Genomic DNA, 17341 nt, shown 5'->3' with positions numbered 1-17341 from the left:
CCTTACTATTCTACATCTTATTCATGTCGTTTCCCATAATCTGTAGCTACGATAATTAATGTGTAAAGTCTTAACATACTCATCTTGCAGTTTTGAAATCAAGTAATACAACCGACACAACAATCCGAACAAGGATGTATTTTACTTAGCTCATCTGGTAATTGTGAGTCAATGTCTGAATTCGCTCCCATTAACAACTTTTGTCCTATAGGGATGCTCACCATAGTAGTATGCCTAGTTATCCATACCATCCATGCAATGTCACTTGCTCTCTTCTTCGGTGCTCAAAGTTAACTTGTAACGTCATCTTCGTTTTCCAGGGCCTAAGTCTCATGCGCCACTAATACCCCTCATGCCTCATACTCTTCTACTCTTGTGTTGCACTCAACCTTGATTTCAAAACCAATCATAATCGTATTATATTTGTCGTTGATGATAGCTTTACTCTATCGCTTTATTGTCGTACGGTAAACTCATAACTCATGATCATCTTTTTCTTTTTAGCTCATTACTTCATATACTTTACTCGTTCTAACTTGGTATAGGATATTCGTAGGAGATGCATCTTTCTTTAATCATAACGCGGCTATTTCTTGAGTGTGCGTACTTTGCGGCGCATTTCCTTCTCCTCCTATTCCCATTCTTATTCCTTTACATTCCTTCCTCCTCGATTTATCTTATTTCCTTCCGTTTTATAATCGATCCTTTATTCTTCGCACGAGGAACCCTATTCTTAAATTAGTACCTCTTTGTCCTTTAGAATATACTACCTTTGTACGATCCATCCTTTGCTTTCAAGACTTATTCTGTTCATTCTGATCATCCCCTCTCATCCTTATTGTGTTGATCCTTTCATTATTCATCTTTCCGTAGTCTTGGTCTTTTATATCCAGCTAAAAATATCACCCATACTTTCGATTATACAAATCACAAACTACTACTTTGCCCTATCACTTTTCTTTGATTTCTTTTTCAAGTTGACTTCCCCCTTTTTGCTTGCTAGCATTTCTGTCATTGAGGAACCTCTATGCTGGACTTTCCCTTAACAAAGTCTTATAAGCTTTCTCATCTACAGCCCCATGGCTCGCTTTTTGGTTTCACACTTGCGTTCACTCTTTATTCATATAGAACATGTCACATCTTTAGTCGTTTCCTCGCTATACTTTGTATTACAGTTCTTGCCACGCTCTCATTATATCTTGATAATAATCAACACTATAGAGTGCCACTTCTTTACCTCGTTCGCAAGCCTGCTCGTAAGGTAGAATAAACCTTGCCAAGTAAGCATACTCAACCTGTTACTCTTTCTAATCAGCCCTATTACACTTCCCATATAAATTGTTTTACCAATGGATTCACATTCGTCATACCCCTGCCTCAGTCATGTTGTTACTTTATTTTGCTAATAGACTTGTCGTATTTTACTTGTACTTATCCATCTAATCAATACGTCAGTATCACACTTTATTGGAGTTACCTTTTCTCTTCTATGTCATGCTTTAGTACTACCAGTCTCCTTAATTTACTCTAGTATTTCTCTTTACCATATCATTGTCGATCTTATAATTACCGTTACTATTAATTCAATAATATTTAACTCATCTCTTGTAATTGTCAACGATACTCCTAACTTAATCTCATCCTGCCATTACTTTTTTTTTTTGCATAACATCTTTTCCTGTTAGGACATATTACAAGCTTATATCTTAACTCCTTTAGATTCTAGGAAAATTTCGGCAGAGTTTCTCTTGTAAGCATAACAATCCCAAAACTGCACATAGCCCAGAAAACACGTCCAATGTCTCAATAGGACATATATTGGGACACACATAATACGCAACTCAGCAACACAAGATCACTTACCGTTAAAGGATATAAATAATGGAGCTTGTCTCATAAGTTGTGCCTGTACACTCGGTCTAGAATTCCAATATATATATATATATATATATATATACGTACACATATTATTTATATTCACTCACTGTCAATCAACTTACTCGTAAATCACGATTCTGGCTATCACTAGGTCACCAACAAATATAGTCATCTCAAATTGTCGGATTGGCTCAGTTTTACCTCAACGCAATCATCACAACGGAAGTGATACATGACAGCATGGGATCTGAATAAATCGATGCACACATATCGTAAGAGGATACTAGCAATATACCTGAGACAATATCGGGGAAAGACTCAAGATTCTGTCACTCAGCTAACACATGGATATGATGCTGGGATCCACTTGGACTGGGCATTCCTCTTCGGTCTCTATCACCGCCTACTAACATCTGTGGCCTTGGCCTTGGAGGGCGTACAGATGATGAAGAGCCAGCTACCACTCATGTCGTTCGAACCTTACCTTTACCACGTATCGATGGGCAATCGCGCTTTAGATGGCCTGGTCGAGCACAGGCATAACAAACATCCGAGCCCAAGCGGTACAGCCCTCAATGTAACCTAGAACACTGAGTACATCGTGGTACCGAGGATCTCGTCTGACTAAAACCACCCCAAATCTGAGAACTGGAAACTCTGAGACTCTGGGGTGACCTAGAATAAGTAGATCCATCAAACCTGGGTCTAGGAAACTGTGGAGGAGCACTACGTGTTGAACGAACTGAGTGCCTAGAGAATTGCTGCCTCGGAGCACCCCGAAACTCATGATCAAACCTTGAAGAACTAACTCTCTTTCTCCAACTCCTGTTATCGTGGCCCACATCCTGCCGCTGAGCTTGAGCAGCTACCAATTGAGTCAGTAGAAGAATGACCTGTCTCATCTCTTGGCCCGAGGCATCTGGTGGAGGGACGAGGGGTGCTGGAGCTAAAGTTAAGGCCCCCCTTTGATCCTCTAAAGTGGGCGAAGTATGGGAAAATCGAGATAGGGCTTTATTCTGGGGTTCGCTCTCCTCCATATCCATAGATGGCTCCCGTTCAAGCCCTTCTTCAACCACTATCTTGCCCTTCTGGGCTGCCGTAGCTTTTCCTTTCATCAGCTTTGCTGAAATTATAATGCACAATTAGGGAGGGGATAATCTTATAATACAGCTCTATCGCACGATCTCTTAATATGAAAGATGGTCATTTTTCCTAAATGCCCTGTAGCCTCCTGTTTAGTGTGGCGCGCAACACACCATAAACAAGACTCTACTAGACACGGCTCATAGACACTTCCTAGGACTGAACTGCTCTGATACCACTTTTGTCACGACCCGACTAGGGGCCATGATGGGTACCCGGGGCTAACCACCGAGCACCACTCATTCTATTACTTATCATACTCATTAAGCGTACATTCATTAATTTATACTCAAATCATAGAAAAATCATTCTTCATTTGGAAACATAATTACTTTTATATACATAAGCCCTTCGGCTATCAAAATAATAATATAGATACAATACTATCACCGTGAGACCATACTACCCACACATGCGTATCTACGAGCCTCTACTAGAGTACTAGACATATGGACGGGACAAGACCCCGTAGTGCCCAAAATACATACATACATACATATATATATATATATATATATATATATATATATATATATATATATATATATATATATATATATATATATATATGTATGTATACACAAAAGAATCAACCAAATAGCACCTCCGGAATAATGGAGTGCTCCTGTAAATCTGCTGGTGGCTCCTATGGGTCTGCACCGTCTCCCTGTCTACCTGTGGGCATGAACACAGCGTCCAAAGAAAACGGACGTCAGTACGAATATCGTACTGAGTATGTAAGACATGAATGAAATGAACATAATAGAGAAATCATAAGTCATAAGATGAAGATACAACCTGCGTAACCTTTAAGGGTGGATACATTTCATACATATATCATATACATAATCGTAGTACATGCATCATTATAGCGCGTACATCATCGTATCGTATAAATCATCATCGTTAACCCGCGTCCGGGTAACCATCATATGCCGCCCATTAGTGGTGATCGTGTCCGGCCTTTTAGGTGCGGTGGAAATCGTAAGCAGCCCGCCATAGCGGTGACATGTCTGGCTAACTAGGTACGGTGGAATCGTAAGCAGCCCGCCGTAGCGGTGACATGTCCGGCCAAATAGGCACGGTGGAATCACAAGCAGCCCGCATTAGCGGTGACATGTCCGGCCAACTAGGCACGGTGGAATCGTATCGTCATATAATCAACATAAACTCATCATTATTACACATCTCATAGGCATATCATAATCTTATCATAAGCTTATCGTAACCTTATCATAGCTTAGCATTATTATACATTTTACCATTAAAACATACATTAGAACTAGAAGGCATCTTTGGCTATGCCGGGGTGACATAAGGTCGTGACCCCCGATTACATTATGGAGTGATCATATTCATCATATCTCACCTTGAAGGGACTAACATTTTAAGGTGAGTGTACACAAGGAAAAACATCAATGGAACCATACTTAAGATCATTAGCCTCATGGACATCGTATGTTACTCTAGGATTCTTCATACTTATTTTCATCATTATCATTATCATGCTCATATCGTATCTCTTTTCTTTATCATATGCGTATATAGCTCTCTACTAAGATTGACTCATAATTTTTGGGATGTAAGAAAGTCATGAAGAAATAGGGAATATCATGTCATAAGAATCATGCCTTAGAAAGAAGAGACTAGCCTTACATACCTCTTCGCTTTGCTACTCTATCGCTTGATCGTTCTCCTTCAACGCTCACATCTCTACCTTCAAAGGAATTCGCTTCGACATTAGCTACTTGATTATATAAACGTTCTTACTAATGCTAGAGAAAATTGGGCAGCATTTCCTTTATACAACTTTCCTCATTTTACATATCAACTCCTAACATCCATCACAACATTCACAATATTATACCCAAAAATCATCATTCATCTACATTATCCGCATTTCACAATTTCACTTCAATTTCTCCATAATTGTGGTTATAGTATACTAGTACGTTTTCTCACATATAATGCTTATCCCACGTCCTTAATATCATTTATAACATCACCATATCACAACACATCAAGAATCATGACTCAATTCAAGCTATCACTCAAAATGACACTATTCCCACATTCATGACCCATTTTTCTATATTCTTCTACAATCCAAGTGTTTCAACTTCCAAATACCTTAAACAATATGAAAATACCATGAAACTTACCTTTGAATGCGTAGGAATGGGTTTTGGTTGGCAATACTTCACTTGAAGAAAACCCTAGCTTCCACTTCCAAGGGATTTCTTGACTCTAGCAACCCCAAGGAGCTTCCTTGCACTTGATTCACTTGAATTTATGGTGTGAACCTTTGATTTCCCTTGTATTCTTGAAAATGAAGTGCATGGAATATTCTAGAAGCTTGGAGAGAAGTGAAGAAGTGAGGAGAATGAATATAATGAGGTGGGATCACAATTAAATACTTGGAAATACTAAGCCCGTCGGGACTTACACGGACCACTTATACAGTCCGCATAACATTATACGGTCCGTATTAGTGTCCGTGATTCACCACCATGGAAAACATTGTTGCTGTTGGGTTATACGGACCATTATACGGTCCGTATAAAATTCCACGGTCCGTATAATATGGTCGTGTAACTCACAGTTTTTCCGAAGTTGTCCTCGTCGTTTCGTTTGATCTCCAATCCTTATACAACCTTCTTAACACTTGTTTAGTACTTCATCAATGATCTAAGCATCCCTATAATTCGTCCTCAAGGCCTTACCAAACAATCCTTAATGAAATAATTTACGAAACCTTTCCTAAACCTCACTTATATTCCACTTGTCCTTATCAATCCTTATTTCATCAATTCCTATAACTTCAAGATCTTAACGTACGCATTCTAAGACCACTAAATATCCGTCTTATAGTCTTAAGAACTTTCTGTTACCCTTAAGCTCGCATTGGTTCATTCACTACATGACGACATGAAATTTCCAAGGTGTAACAAAGAGGCATTGGGAAGCTGTCAAGTGGATATTGAGATATCTTAAGGGAGCTTCTGATGTTGGTCTAACCTTTCAAAAAAGTGGTGGAGGTATTTCAATTCTCGGTTATGTGGATTGTGACTATGCAGGGGATCTTGACAGAAGGAGGTCCACAACTGGATACATCTTTACTCTTGTTGGCAGTGTCGTTAGTTGGAAATCAACTCTGCAGTCAATTGTCGCTTTGTCTACGACAGAAGCAGAATACATGGCAGCAGCGGAGGCGGTGAAAGAAGCTATCTGGTTGAAAGGTTTGGTGGCGGAATTGAGTTTGGTTTAGCAAGAATCAACCCTTAGATGTGATGGTCAGAGTGCTATTCATCTGATCAAAAATCAGAGATTCATGAGCGCACTAAACACATTGATGTCAGATTTCATTTTATTCGAGATGTTTTTGAAGAGGGAACTATCAAGGTTGTGAAGGTTATCATAGACGATAACGCTGCAGACATGTTGACCAAGATAGTCCCGCTCGTTAAGTTTGCACACTGCAAGGACTTAGCGGGAGTACGCATCAACTGATGTAACTCCGAGAGAACAGTTGTTAGGTGGAGGTGGTATGTTCAACAATGGTTTGATTCTTCTTGTTTCTTACAACGGGGTTGCCCAGTAAGCTTAGAAGTTTTGGCTGGAGTTGTTCATACGCTTGCTCGTGATGCAAACCAAGGTGGAGATTGAAAGAGTTGGTTTTTTGTCTTGTGATAGAAAATCCATGTGACAATTTTAGTTGGATGATTTCTATTACTTGGAGCGAAAGGATGATTTACTTGGAGCCAAAGGATGCATTGCTTGGAGCCAAAGATGTGGAGGAGAATTGAAATGCTTGCTTGGAGCCAAAGGATGCATTGCTTGGAGCCAAAGATGTGGAGGAGAGTTGAAATGCCATGTAGCACACTTGGAGCCCAAGTCATTTTATGCCTATAAAATGAGAGGCAATTCTTCTTTGTTCATCATCCCAAAATTCACACAATCCTTTGTAGTGAGTAGAGAGTTGAGAGAACAATTCTCTTAAGTGTAATTGGGAAATCTCCCCTTCCTTTGTTGATAATAAAAGGCAACTGTTCTCTGGTGGTCGTAGGATCATTTTGATCTGAAACACGTTAAATCTTGTGTTCTTTCTTTTACGTTTCCGCTAACAGAAGCAAATCCTACACTAACTGGACTTATGAACCTGAATTTGATACAAAAATGAATTCTATTTGATCTGTGCGATATGCGAACTAAACCCGATATTTAAGTGGAGAAGGTTCGAGGGACGAGCTCATTGTCCCCAAGTTTCGATGTTGCGGTTGGTGGAAAGGTTGGCCCTTAAGCTTGCTACTTAAGGGAAGAAAGGCAGAGCTACAAGCTCATTATCGCCGAGTGTCTAAAGGTTGGGCCCTAAACCTGGCATTTAAGTGGAGATAGGTAAAGGGATGGACTCATTCTACCGAGTTTCAATGTTGCGGTTGCTCTAATGGTTGACCCTTAAGCCTGCTATTTAAGTGAAAAAGGGTAGAGACTAGAGAGACGCAGACTAATTAATCCCCGAGTTTTAAAGATTGCGTTGGTCTAAAGGTTGGCCACTAAACCTGACATTTAAGCGGAGAAAGGTAGAGGGACGGACTCATTATCCCCGAGTTTCAAAGTTTGTGATGGTCTAAAGGTTGGCCCTAATCCTTGTAGTTAAATAGAGAAGGGTAGATGTATGGATTCCTTATCCTCGAGTTTCGAAGGCTGAGTTTGATCCTAAGGCTTAGCCGTAGAGACGGATTTGTCGATCGTAAAAAGAAATTCTATTGGAAGAAAGAACCGAAAATAAAAATATTAAAAAGAAAAAAACCAAAACAAAAGTAAATCGAATACCTTTTCCAATTAAACAGAAATTTTTGACTAATAACAAACTCATAAATCATCAAGCAAAGTTCTGGGTAAAAGCCTACAATCAAAGATGAAAATCTCAATGAGCATAAAGCTCTTAAACTCACATGTAAAACTTAAAACTTGTCGAATCAGCAAACTTCATCAAATTCGTAAAGGAGAAAACAGATAAAATTGACTGGAATAAACCTTGAGCAGCAAAAATCAGAACTCAAACTGCAAAAATTCACTCTTTTGCTTATGCTTCGAGTAAAAAAGGGAAGAAGAAGATATAACAAATACTGGACCTCAAGCCTCAACCAAATACTACATGCAACAAACGTTCAAGTGAAGGAGAAGCTTGTTCAACTTTTGCCATGGTAAACCTCAACCAGACACTATTGCTTACAAAATAGGACGCACAATTAGTAAACATAGTTGTCTTGCTCTATGAACATGGAAATAACATGAGTATATTGGAGTGAACATTGAGAACAAAGATAACAATGCTTCATCTTCTTGATCCGTGATATCACTAGGAGATGGATTAGTTGTTCGCAGTAATCAGCTTTCATTTCCTGAAAGTTCATTAGTACATAACAATCAATAAAGGACCTCACTAATACGTTACATGTCAAGTTAAAAACATTGTATTGTAGATTTAGAAGTGTTGAATCACCACCACAATATCGAGTAATTGCGAGGAAGAGGTGGCTATTAGCGGGAATACACGGAGCTCATCTCATGTTCTTATCAATTTGGTTTTTCACGTGTGCCAAGTTTAAACTGTCGGAAATTAGGTAGTAGCAAGCAACCCCTACTCGCTTGACTGGAGCAGAAATACAATATTTCATCGTGATTGTCACGCAGTTTTTTATCGATGGCTCAATAAGACGATAGATAATAATGAATGATGATTCGAAGACCCTGATGGGGTTTTCTTTGCCAAGTTTCATGATAGTGGACTTTGGGTCACAATTAGATATTGTTCGCCCATGATACAAACGATTGTTAATATAGCTTAAGCTTCACAATTCACAATTTGAATATTTTACGTGGTAATAGATGATTTTCACATACATTAATCCCTTAAGAGAAGCTAGGCATACAACTTATTTTTATTTAATTTTTAACCTAAGCTTTACATTAGAAGTTAGAGAGACGGTAAGAGATTTCATAAACATTAATTTTTCCTTTATGTTCTCGACTTGAATCAAAATACTCTTTGGATGGAGAACAATAGAGAAAAAAACAACACAATTATTCCATGTTATTTAGTCAATGGTAAATGTGTGTTGAGATCAGTATGAAGATTACCATTCTATTGCTGTCCTAGAAGGGACCTATGAAGACTACAACAACCAAAAGAAATGTAAGTTATATCTAATAAGGAAAAAGGTCAACAATTTGCCCCCTTACTATGAAAAAAGGATTAATTTACTGTCCGTATAAAGGATTAATTTATTGTCCGTATAAAAATTACCCTATTGTTAATTACCTAAGGGGTTGTTTGGTAGCTGGACAAGAGACAAGTTATTCATATATTAATTGCTGAATTAGACTTTAGACGTCGTACGTCCATCACCATCGAGACTTGCTCGTCCACAATTCCATGCATACAATGGCTTCTCCTCCTTTTCCGCTAATTCCTTTGAGATAATTTTTGAGATACTAACTCGAACATCGTTGATAACATTGGACATTTGCAAGGACGTTAATAAAGAATGGCAAAATTTGATTTTCGTATCAAGTTTCATGCCACAATTATGTAGTAGTACCCTAAATATCTCAGGATATTTCGTCTGAGACCCTATCAAGAACCAAGCAGGTAGCGAAATTTATATCAATGGACGAGTGTTCAGGGAATATTTAAAGTTCCATCTTCCTATAGATGATATAGTAAAGATTAAAGACCTAAGATAATTTTTCCAACTACTACTTTGACATGAAGATTGAGGCCTCAACAAAGCAAGGGATACAATGTTGTGTTAGATACGAGTATAGGTGTCAAATATGTAAACCTAGCACTAAGCAATGATTTAAACTTCCTAATCCCTTTACAAATTTATTTTTAGTTTACGTCCTCTTCATCATTTTTACACATAAGATATCTAAAAAGATCATATTCTTCTATTCAATTTGTAAGTGGTCATAGCAAAAAAAAATTTAAAATACAATTGTTACCTCCAAGCATATTCTAATCGGGGAGAATTGATTTTGTAGTCCTTTACAAACTTATTTTAAGTTTTATTGTCTTTTTGGAAGAGATTTTCATTTTTATGATATGATGGGTCAATCATTTGCTTCATTGGTTCCAACGGTGGCAGCTGCGGAATCTGCCCCTTCCCTAGCTCTCCTTGCACGTATCCCGAGTCGTGAGGTGAAACTGAAAGTTGAAATAGAATTCCATATCCGCTGTGTTGGTTTGCTCCCTCCGGTTCGTTGATCTGGTTTCCAAGAGAAACTCGATGCTACTTTAACACAAGGACCGGTGTCCATCATTGAAAGTGGCATCTCTGTTTGCGCACATTGGAGAAAGTGCTCGACTAGTACATATAAATCTTTATGTTTACACTTAAAAGATATGAAAAAGGTCAATTCTTCTATTCAATTTATTTTCTTTCAAAATTGGGGACATGGAAGGCGAATTGGGAAGAGAATTACAAGGTGGGAAATCAAACCCTCATTAACAATGTGAAAATTGAGATAGTCAACCAACTGCACTACTAAAATTAATTAAGTAGACAAGAAAATTTTCTCATTAGAGAATCAATTTATCCCTCATAAATGCAAATTAGTAGTAACATTTATTATTATTAATAATAAAATAAAATAATAATGACAATTAGTGTAAATTATGATCTTTTATCTTGAATTGTCTGGAACAGGGTCCATGGACTAAAGGTATACCTTCCTTTTCAACTTTTTTTTTTTTTTTTCTGCGTCGACTCTTGGCGTCTTTCTTCTCCCCTCCCACCATTAACAAACCCACCAATCCCTCTCTTATCTTCCAATAAACCCTAATTCTTCTATCCACTCTAAATCTCCCTTAAACCCCCTTTTCCTTTAAAACCCCTAAACTTTTATCCAATTTTCCTAACATTTTTAAAAAATTACACGAGGGCGACAATCATAGAAACCATAGTAGTCCAGTATAGTAAAGACTGCTGTTGCACCCACTTGTTTGACTTTTAGGATCTTTAGGGATCCATTTTCTTTTGTGGCTATTTTTGCAAAAAAGAGGAAGAAGAAAAAAATGGCTGGAAATCGAAGACGGCTTGGAGATGATCGGTTTTATAGCCCACCACCGATGAGAAAGCAGCAAAAAATGAAAGCTAATAAGTCACGAATTGAACCGGAAAGTCGACCCGAGTCTGATGATGGAGCTTCCTCAACGACGTCGTTTTCGTCTTCAATTCCAATTGAGAATTTGACCAATTTTGACCGGTTCTTGGAACATACTACTCCTAAGGTTCCACCTCAATTTTTTCCCAAGGTATACTAGTTTCTTTTGTTTAAGCAAATGGTCACTTGCCAATTATTAGCCATCAAATTATTCTCTCTGTCTTATCCTACTGGGAGGTGTGAGAGAGAGAGGGGTAGAAGTAGGCCGAAGAAGAACTGGGGGGCGCGATTAGACAGGACATGCCAACAGCTCCAACTTACTATATAGGAAGGTGTTGAGGTCGTGGTTTAGTAGTTAGCCGAGTGGTGTCGTACCTTAGGTGGGAGAGATAGGGGCCACGTACCCTTATCAGTTATATTATGGTGTAGTTTTTTATTCTTCAATGTGTATTACTATCTATTGCGCATTTGCTTTGTATCTTGTTATTTTGCTGTCATATTTTTGTATCATCATCAAATTCCTTTCTTTTATTTTCCTGTCGTTTCTTTTCTTTTCTTTTGAACCGAGGGTCTTTCGGAAACAGCCTTTCTACCCACAAAGGTAGGTACGGGTAAGGTCAGCGTACATCCTATCATCCCTCTAGACCCACTTGTGGGATTACACTGGGTATGTTGTTGTTGTTGTCGTCTTATCCTACTGGGCATTAAATTATAGATGTTGGGGGAAAATGAAACTATGCCATAAAAATTGCTGCATTTTAGGTGTTTGTGAATGTTTCTAGAGTTTGTATTGTGATAATGTCCAAGGATTAAGCTTAAACTAAATATTGTAGTTTTTGCACTACCTTATATGTGAAGAATTTAAATGAGGAGAACAGTATTATTTAACGCGGTAAACGGTAATCTACTTCTCCTATATATAGGGAGAATTTGTAACATTGAATTGTGCTATTACCGGCTAGACAATATTCTCAGAAGCTGGATCTACCATTGGTAACTAAAGGGAAGTTATGCAATTTGACTTAGTTTCATGTGCTCATGCATATGACTGCTTTGACATACTCGATCGTATCACGTGTGCAAACCATCTGCATGGATCAGATGTTTCAATGCTATGCTACTCTCTTCTCCCATTTGCACGGAAAACCTGGTTGTATAATGTGCTTATGAAAAGCCTGATTTCTGCTAATTTTATGCTTGTTTCTTCCCTATATCATACAAGTGAATAATGGCTCAGTAATTTTCTCCTTGATGATGAACTCTTTAAGCTTAAGCTGGCTTTTCCTTGTACATGTGACCACTGATTGTTTAATTAAGATCTAATCTCCTCATTTGTTCAGTAGCTTATTCATAATGCAACAAAGAAGAAGTTTGTGAAAAATCAGTTCGAATCTTTTGATCTCCTGATACTCGAGTTAATCCAGTGCATTTACATATGTACAGACAATCATGAGAGGGAAGAGGAATCTTGACAATGATCCCCATCCATACTTCATCTTGGGTGACCTTTGGGAGTCTTTTGGGGAATGGAGTGCATATGGAGCAGGAGTTCCACTGGTTTTAAATCAGAGTGATTACGTTATCCAGTATTATGTGCCTTATTTGTCTGGGATTCAGCTTTATATAGACCCTTCGAGGCCCTCCATAAAGCAAAGGTAAGCTTGTTATTTACACTTTCTGCCTATTTGCAGATGATGAAAACAGTGTTTTAAAAGGCGAGGGCGTAAGGCGGGACGTTTTACGTCTGCCTCAGTGAGACGTAAGCCCCGAGGCACGGGGCGTAAGCCCCATGGGGTTTTAATTTTTAGTATTTTATAAAATGATATAATTATAATAAATACTTTTAAATAGGTGAAATAGCGTAAAAAAATTGAAGAAAACTATAAATAAGTGATATATATATATATATATATATATATATATATATATATATATATATATATATGCTCCACCCCCACAAAAAAACTAATTAGAGCAATCTATTATATGCTACTTACAAGTACAAGTGACTGCTCGTTACTTTTTTGAGATAGTAGAAGACAAGATAAATAATTGGAAAAGAATATATATTAGACATTCTAGCAATAAAAAAAGGTCTTGATTTTTAAATGTAATGTTTCAGTTCCTTTTTAAAACATTTGAGTAATTACATGTTGACTTTTGAGAATTTGGGCATTATATTAAGGACTTATTTAACAAATTTCGTTTTAGTTTGAAGAAGTTTTCTGGGCTTACGCACCAACACACTCCAACAAAAAAAACTCGCCCCAAACGCCTGGGCGTACGCCCCGAATTGCTGGGTGTACGCCTTTGGAGACTTTCGCCCCGACCCATCGCCCCGGGGCATTTTTGGTACGCCCCGCCCCAGGGCTCGCCCCGAAAACGCCTTTTAAAACACTGGATGAAAATAGTAATTATTCATGCATATTGGTCTTTGAACGAATTCATGTGCGTACCCTTTTGGTGATAGGAAGGGAAGTGTTGAAGAGCTTTCAGAATAATGCGTCTGATTTCTTATTACTCCCTCCGTTTCAAAATGTTTGTCTGGTTTTGACTTGGCACGAGAAGACTTTTGAATCTTGTGGTTATTAAATAAAGATATGTAGAATGTACCAAAATGCCCTTTAATCTTGTGGTCTTAAACATGCCATGTGTTAAGTTGGAATTAATGAGTTGCCAAAAAAGGAAAGAGGGATTCTTTCTTAGGACTAAAACGGAAAGTAAGCAAACATTTTGAAACAGAGGGAGTAATGTTTAACACAAAGATGCACTCTCCATTATGTAGATGTTCCTGCATCTGGCTGAATCACAATTGTCCTCTTAAATGTTCACTTCAGTGTTGAGGATGGTGATTTTAGCCTAGCTTCTGGTTAGCTTAGGGTTTGGTTAATGTGAAATTCTTATTTTAATTTACTTTTGTATTTTCTAAGCTTGAATATTATTCATTATGGAGAAGTCCAAGATTAATGTGAAATGGATATCTGCACCCCATGGGCCTGCTCCTGCCACTCGATTGAAGTTAAAGTGTGCACCTTCTTCCGTATTATATTTTTTTGTAGGATATAGGTTTTCTATGGTTGATCATGGAAGGCATATTCATCATTATAGATTTAGCTATTGAAGCGCTTCAGGTTTTTCCATATATAAACTATGAGCTCACATATTGCAAGAAGAGTGAACTTAAAAATATTCGAGTGAACATTTTTAACAGGGTTATGATATCTTCTCTTATTGATATTGCCTCGCACAAGCGCAAGGTGTGGTATAAGATGTGCATGTATTGTCCTTAAAGTTGAATTCTATTGTTGATTATTTGCTAGGCCTTTACTGCTTTGAAGTCTTTATTTTACTCCTTGGTTGAAATGGAGCTAGCAAAATGTCACAAGGCTATTAAAGTTTTAGTTATGTTGTTCATCTTACCTACGAAGTGAAAAGTAGGTTTAAGTAAAAGCTATCTTGTTTAATCATTGAACCATACAGACTGCTCTGTTTTCTTAAAAGCTGAGTTCATTTCATTGATTGGTGCCTTTACTTGTGGATAACTGGTGTGGATAAGCTGCATTTTCTTTCAAATAACAATCTCGGGCTTTTAATTTTTTCCAGGAGACCAGGTGAAGATAGTGATGGTGATTCTCTCAAGGAGACAAGTAGTGATGACAGTAGTGAATATGGAGCTGGAGATTCAAGGGTAGCCAATAAAGTTCACGGAAGTAGAAATCAACAGAATATTATTGGATCAACTATTGATGGAATGAAGCATCTCTCCTTAAAAAAGGACCCTTTTGCAGAATCTTCAGGTGATGAGAATGAGATGGGGAACTCTCCTGGTCTCCTTGTATTTGAATATTTTGAGCGAAATCAACCATATGGCCGTGAACCTTTAGCTGATAAGGCAAGTATTTTATCTTCAAACATAAGTTTGTCTGTCTTACATTTTATTCCTGTGTCATAGCATTTACATTCTTTTGCCCATAACACTGCAGATTTCAGGCCTTGCATCTAAATTTCCAGAACTGAAGACGTATAAGAGCTGTGACCTTACTGCTGCAAGTTGGATTTCTGTGGCTTGGTAAGATTTTCTCCTTTCAGCCTTCACTGAACAAAGTTTCTCGTGTAAACTCACTTGTTAATACTGAATCGTTTTTTCCGGCTTTTCCCTTTATGAAGGTATCCCATATATAGGATTCCAACAGGACCAACATTGCAAAATCTTGATGCTTGCTTTTTGACATACCATTCCCTCTCAACACCTTCTGGTGGTACGTCTTTCATCCTATTTCTTCTCTATTTCTGTTCAATTTGCAGATAAAACGAGCCAGTTGATTGTTCTTGAAGTTGCTGACTATCTATTCCTTACATTTCTGCAGTTCCTAGGGCTGACTGGCCTCAACAGCATGGCACAACTACTAGTAGAGGCATTGTCGATGCTGGTATGTCCGCCAAGCTGCCTCTCCCAACCTTTGGGCTGGCCTCTTACAAATTCCAAGTATCTTTTTGGTTTCCCGATGGAGTCAATGAATGTCAGAAGGTCAACTCTCTGTCACGAGCTGCTGACAATTGGCTCCGGCTTTTGCAAGTTAATCACCCTGACTATAGCTTTTTCGTGTCACATAATTCGTATCGGAGGTGAAGCTTGTCTTTTTTTTCTTGTAAGCATAACATCCCGAGATGCTCGTCCAGCTGTACAAGCTGGTCACTGGGTATAGCAAAACTAAACTTGAAAGTAGCCTTCTGCTTACACAATACAAGCTTTTGTACTTTTATTAGTTGCTGTTAGATGCATGAGTGATAAGGTTTGCAGTAGGGTTAAGAGTGACAATGAAGGTTAAGCATCTTTACTGTTTCCTATAGCACCTTATATACATTGGAGCTTCCTCAATCAACAGTGAGTTCCTGGATATGATGTTCCGGTGACAGTCACTTTGTCAAGATAGCTCTAATTCAGCTTACACTTAAGTTAACATTGATTTTAAAACAATTCGGTTGATTTTCTGTATGTTGTGTATAAATGAATGGTCTGTAATACCTCTAGTATATGACTTTGTATATAGCTATGTTTTTTAAAGTCGGGCTGAGTTTTCTACTCAACACCAACTGTTTTGATAAAGATTAACTACTTTTTCCAATGTGATGACTATTCTAATTCAACACACCCAATCAACCACTCCTCTATCTCAACGGATCGGCTATACAAATGCTCTGATCTATGCAATTCTGCTGTGGGATCTAATTCGTTTCAATGTCGATCAATCCCAAATAATTCTATTACTAGTTAAAGATTTTACAGATTCTTCAATTTCCTACATGTCTAACACAGGTAATTAGTTTAATATCTATTACTATTTATATTCCAATTTATGTGATGTAAATTGTAATTTAACAAGATATGGAGTCCATGAATTCCTATTTATGTGCTCTAGTTTGAATAGACATGGAGTTCATGGATGCAAGTTCTTTTCAAAACTTGGGATTTTATACTTGCCATGAAATATTTCCAAATTCATTCTTTTTGGTACCACACTCACAAGAAGAGGTGATGTTGCACATCTCTTTGGCCAAGAAACACTATTTTTTTTCTCTCCTTTTTGTTGGGCTATTCTCTATTTTTTCCTCCTTTAATTTACCTGATAATATACATTCATACTCTTCCTCTATAACATTCTATGGCTTTGTACTTCCTGAACAAATTGAAGAAGCAAAGGGCCATAAATATATCTATTAAAGAAATATTTAATGTAGTCTGTTTGCCTTCCCTCAATTTCTTTAATGCGTTTTTATGTTGCACTATAATATGTTATTTTTTTGATGTCCCATAATCAATTGAAAAAAAAAAAAAAACATTTGTACCACTAAAACAACTCAGACTAAATATTAATCAACTATGAACATGGGAAATTCCAAGTACTAATCTTCACTCTTGATCTCCTCTAAATTCATACAATTTGAACTTGTGGAGAAGAAATGGCAGTTGGTATTGCCTTAACAAGTGTGAATTCTGCGAATTACAATGGCAGGATTACATGGTTTGTGGTATTAACATCTTTGGATATAATATTGGAATTTCAGGTTTTAATGTTCACTAACATACTCGAGACATGTTTAAATATTTCTCAAATCGTAGACAAACCTGTTACACCATTCAAAGGCA

General features: G+C 37.7%; 1 protein-coding gene across 1 annotated transcript; it reads left to right on the top strand.

The window, feature by feature from the left end:
- The first annotated feature begins 10757 nt into the window (after window positions 1-10757).
- Window positions 10758-16258, top strand: LOC132626661 (uncharacterized). The gene is made up of 6 exons (XM_060341608.1): window positions 10758-11344; window positions 12637-12848; window positions 14797-15085; window positions 15177-15262; window positions 15361-15452; window positions 15561-16258. Exons 1-6 carry the CDS (start codon window positions 11105-11107, stop codon window positions 15821-15823), a joined length of 1182 nt encoding a protein of 393 aa, XP_060197591.1. The 5' UTR covers window positions 10758-11104; the 3' UTR covers window positions 15824-16258.
- Window positions 16259-17341: the final 1083 nt, after the last annotated feature.

Source organism: Lycium barbarum, chromosome 2, assembly GCF_019175385.1.
Source record: "Lycium barbarum isolate Lr01 chromosome 2, ASM1917538v2, whole genome shotgun sequence".
In the NCBI taxonomy this organism is placed as follows: domain Eukaryota; kingdom Viridiplantae; phylum Streptophyta; class Magnoliopsida; order Solanales; family Solanaceae; genus Lycium; species Lycium barbarum.
The sequence above is the reverse complement of the archived record's forward strand: the minus strand, read 5'-3'. Positions and strand labels throughout refer to the sequence as shown.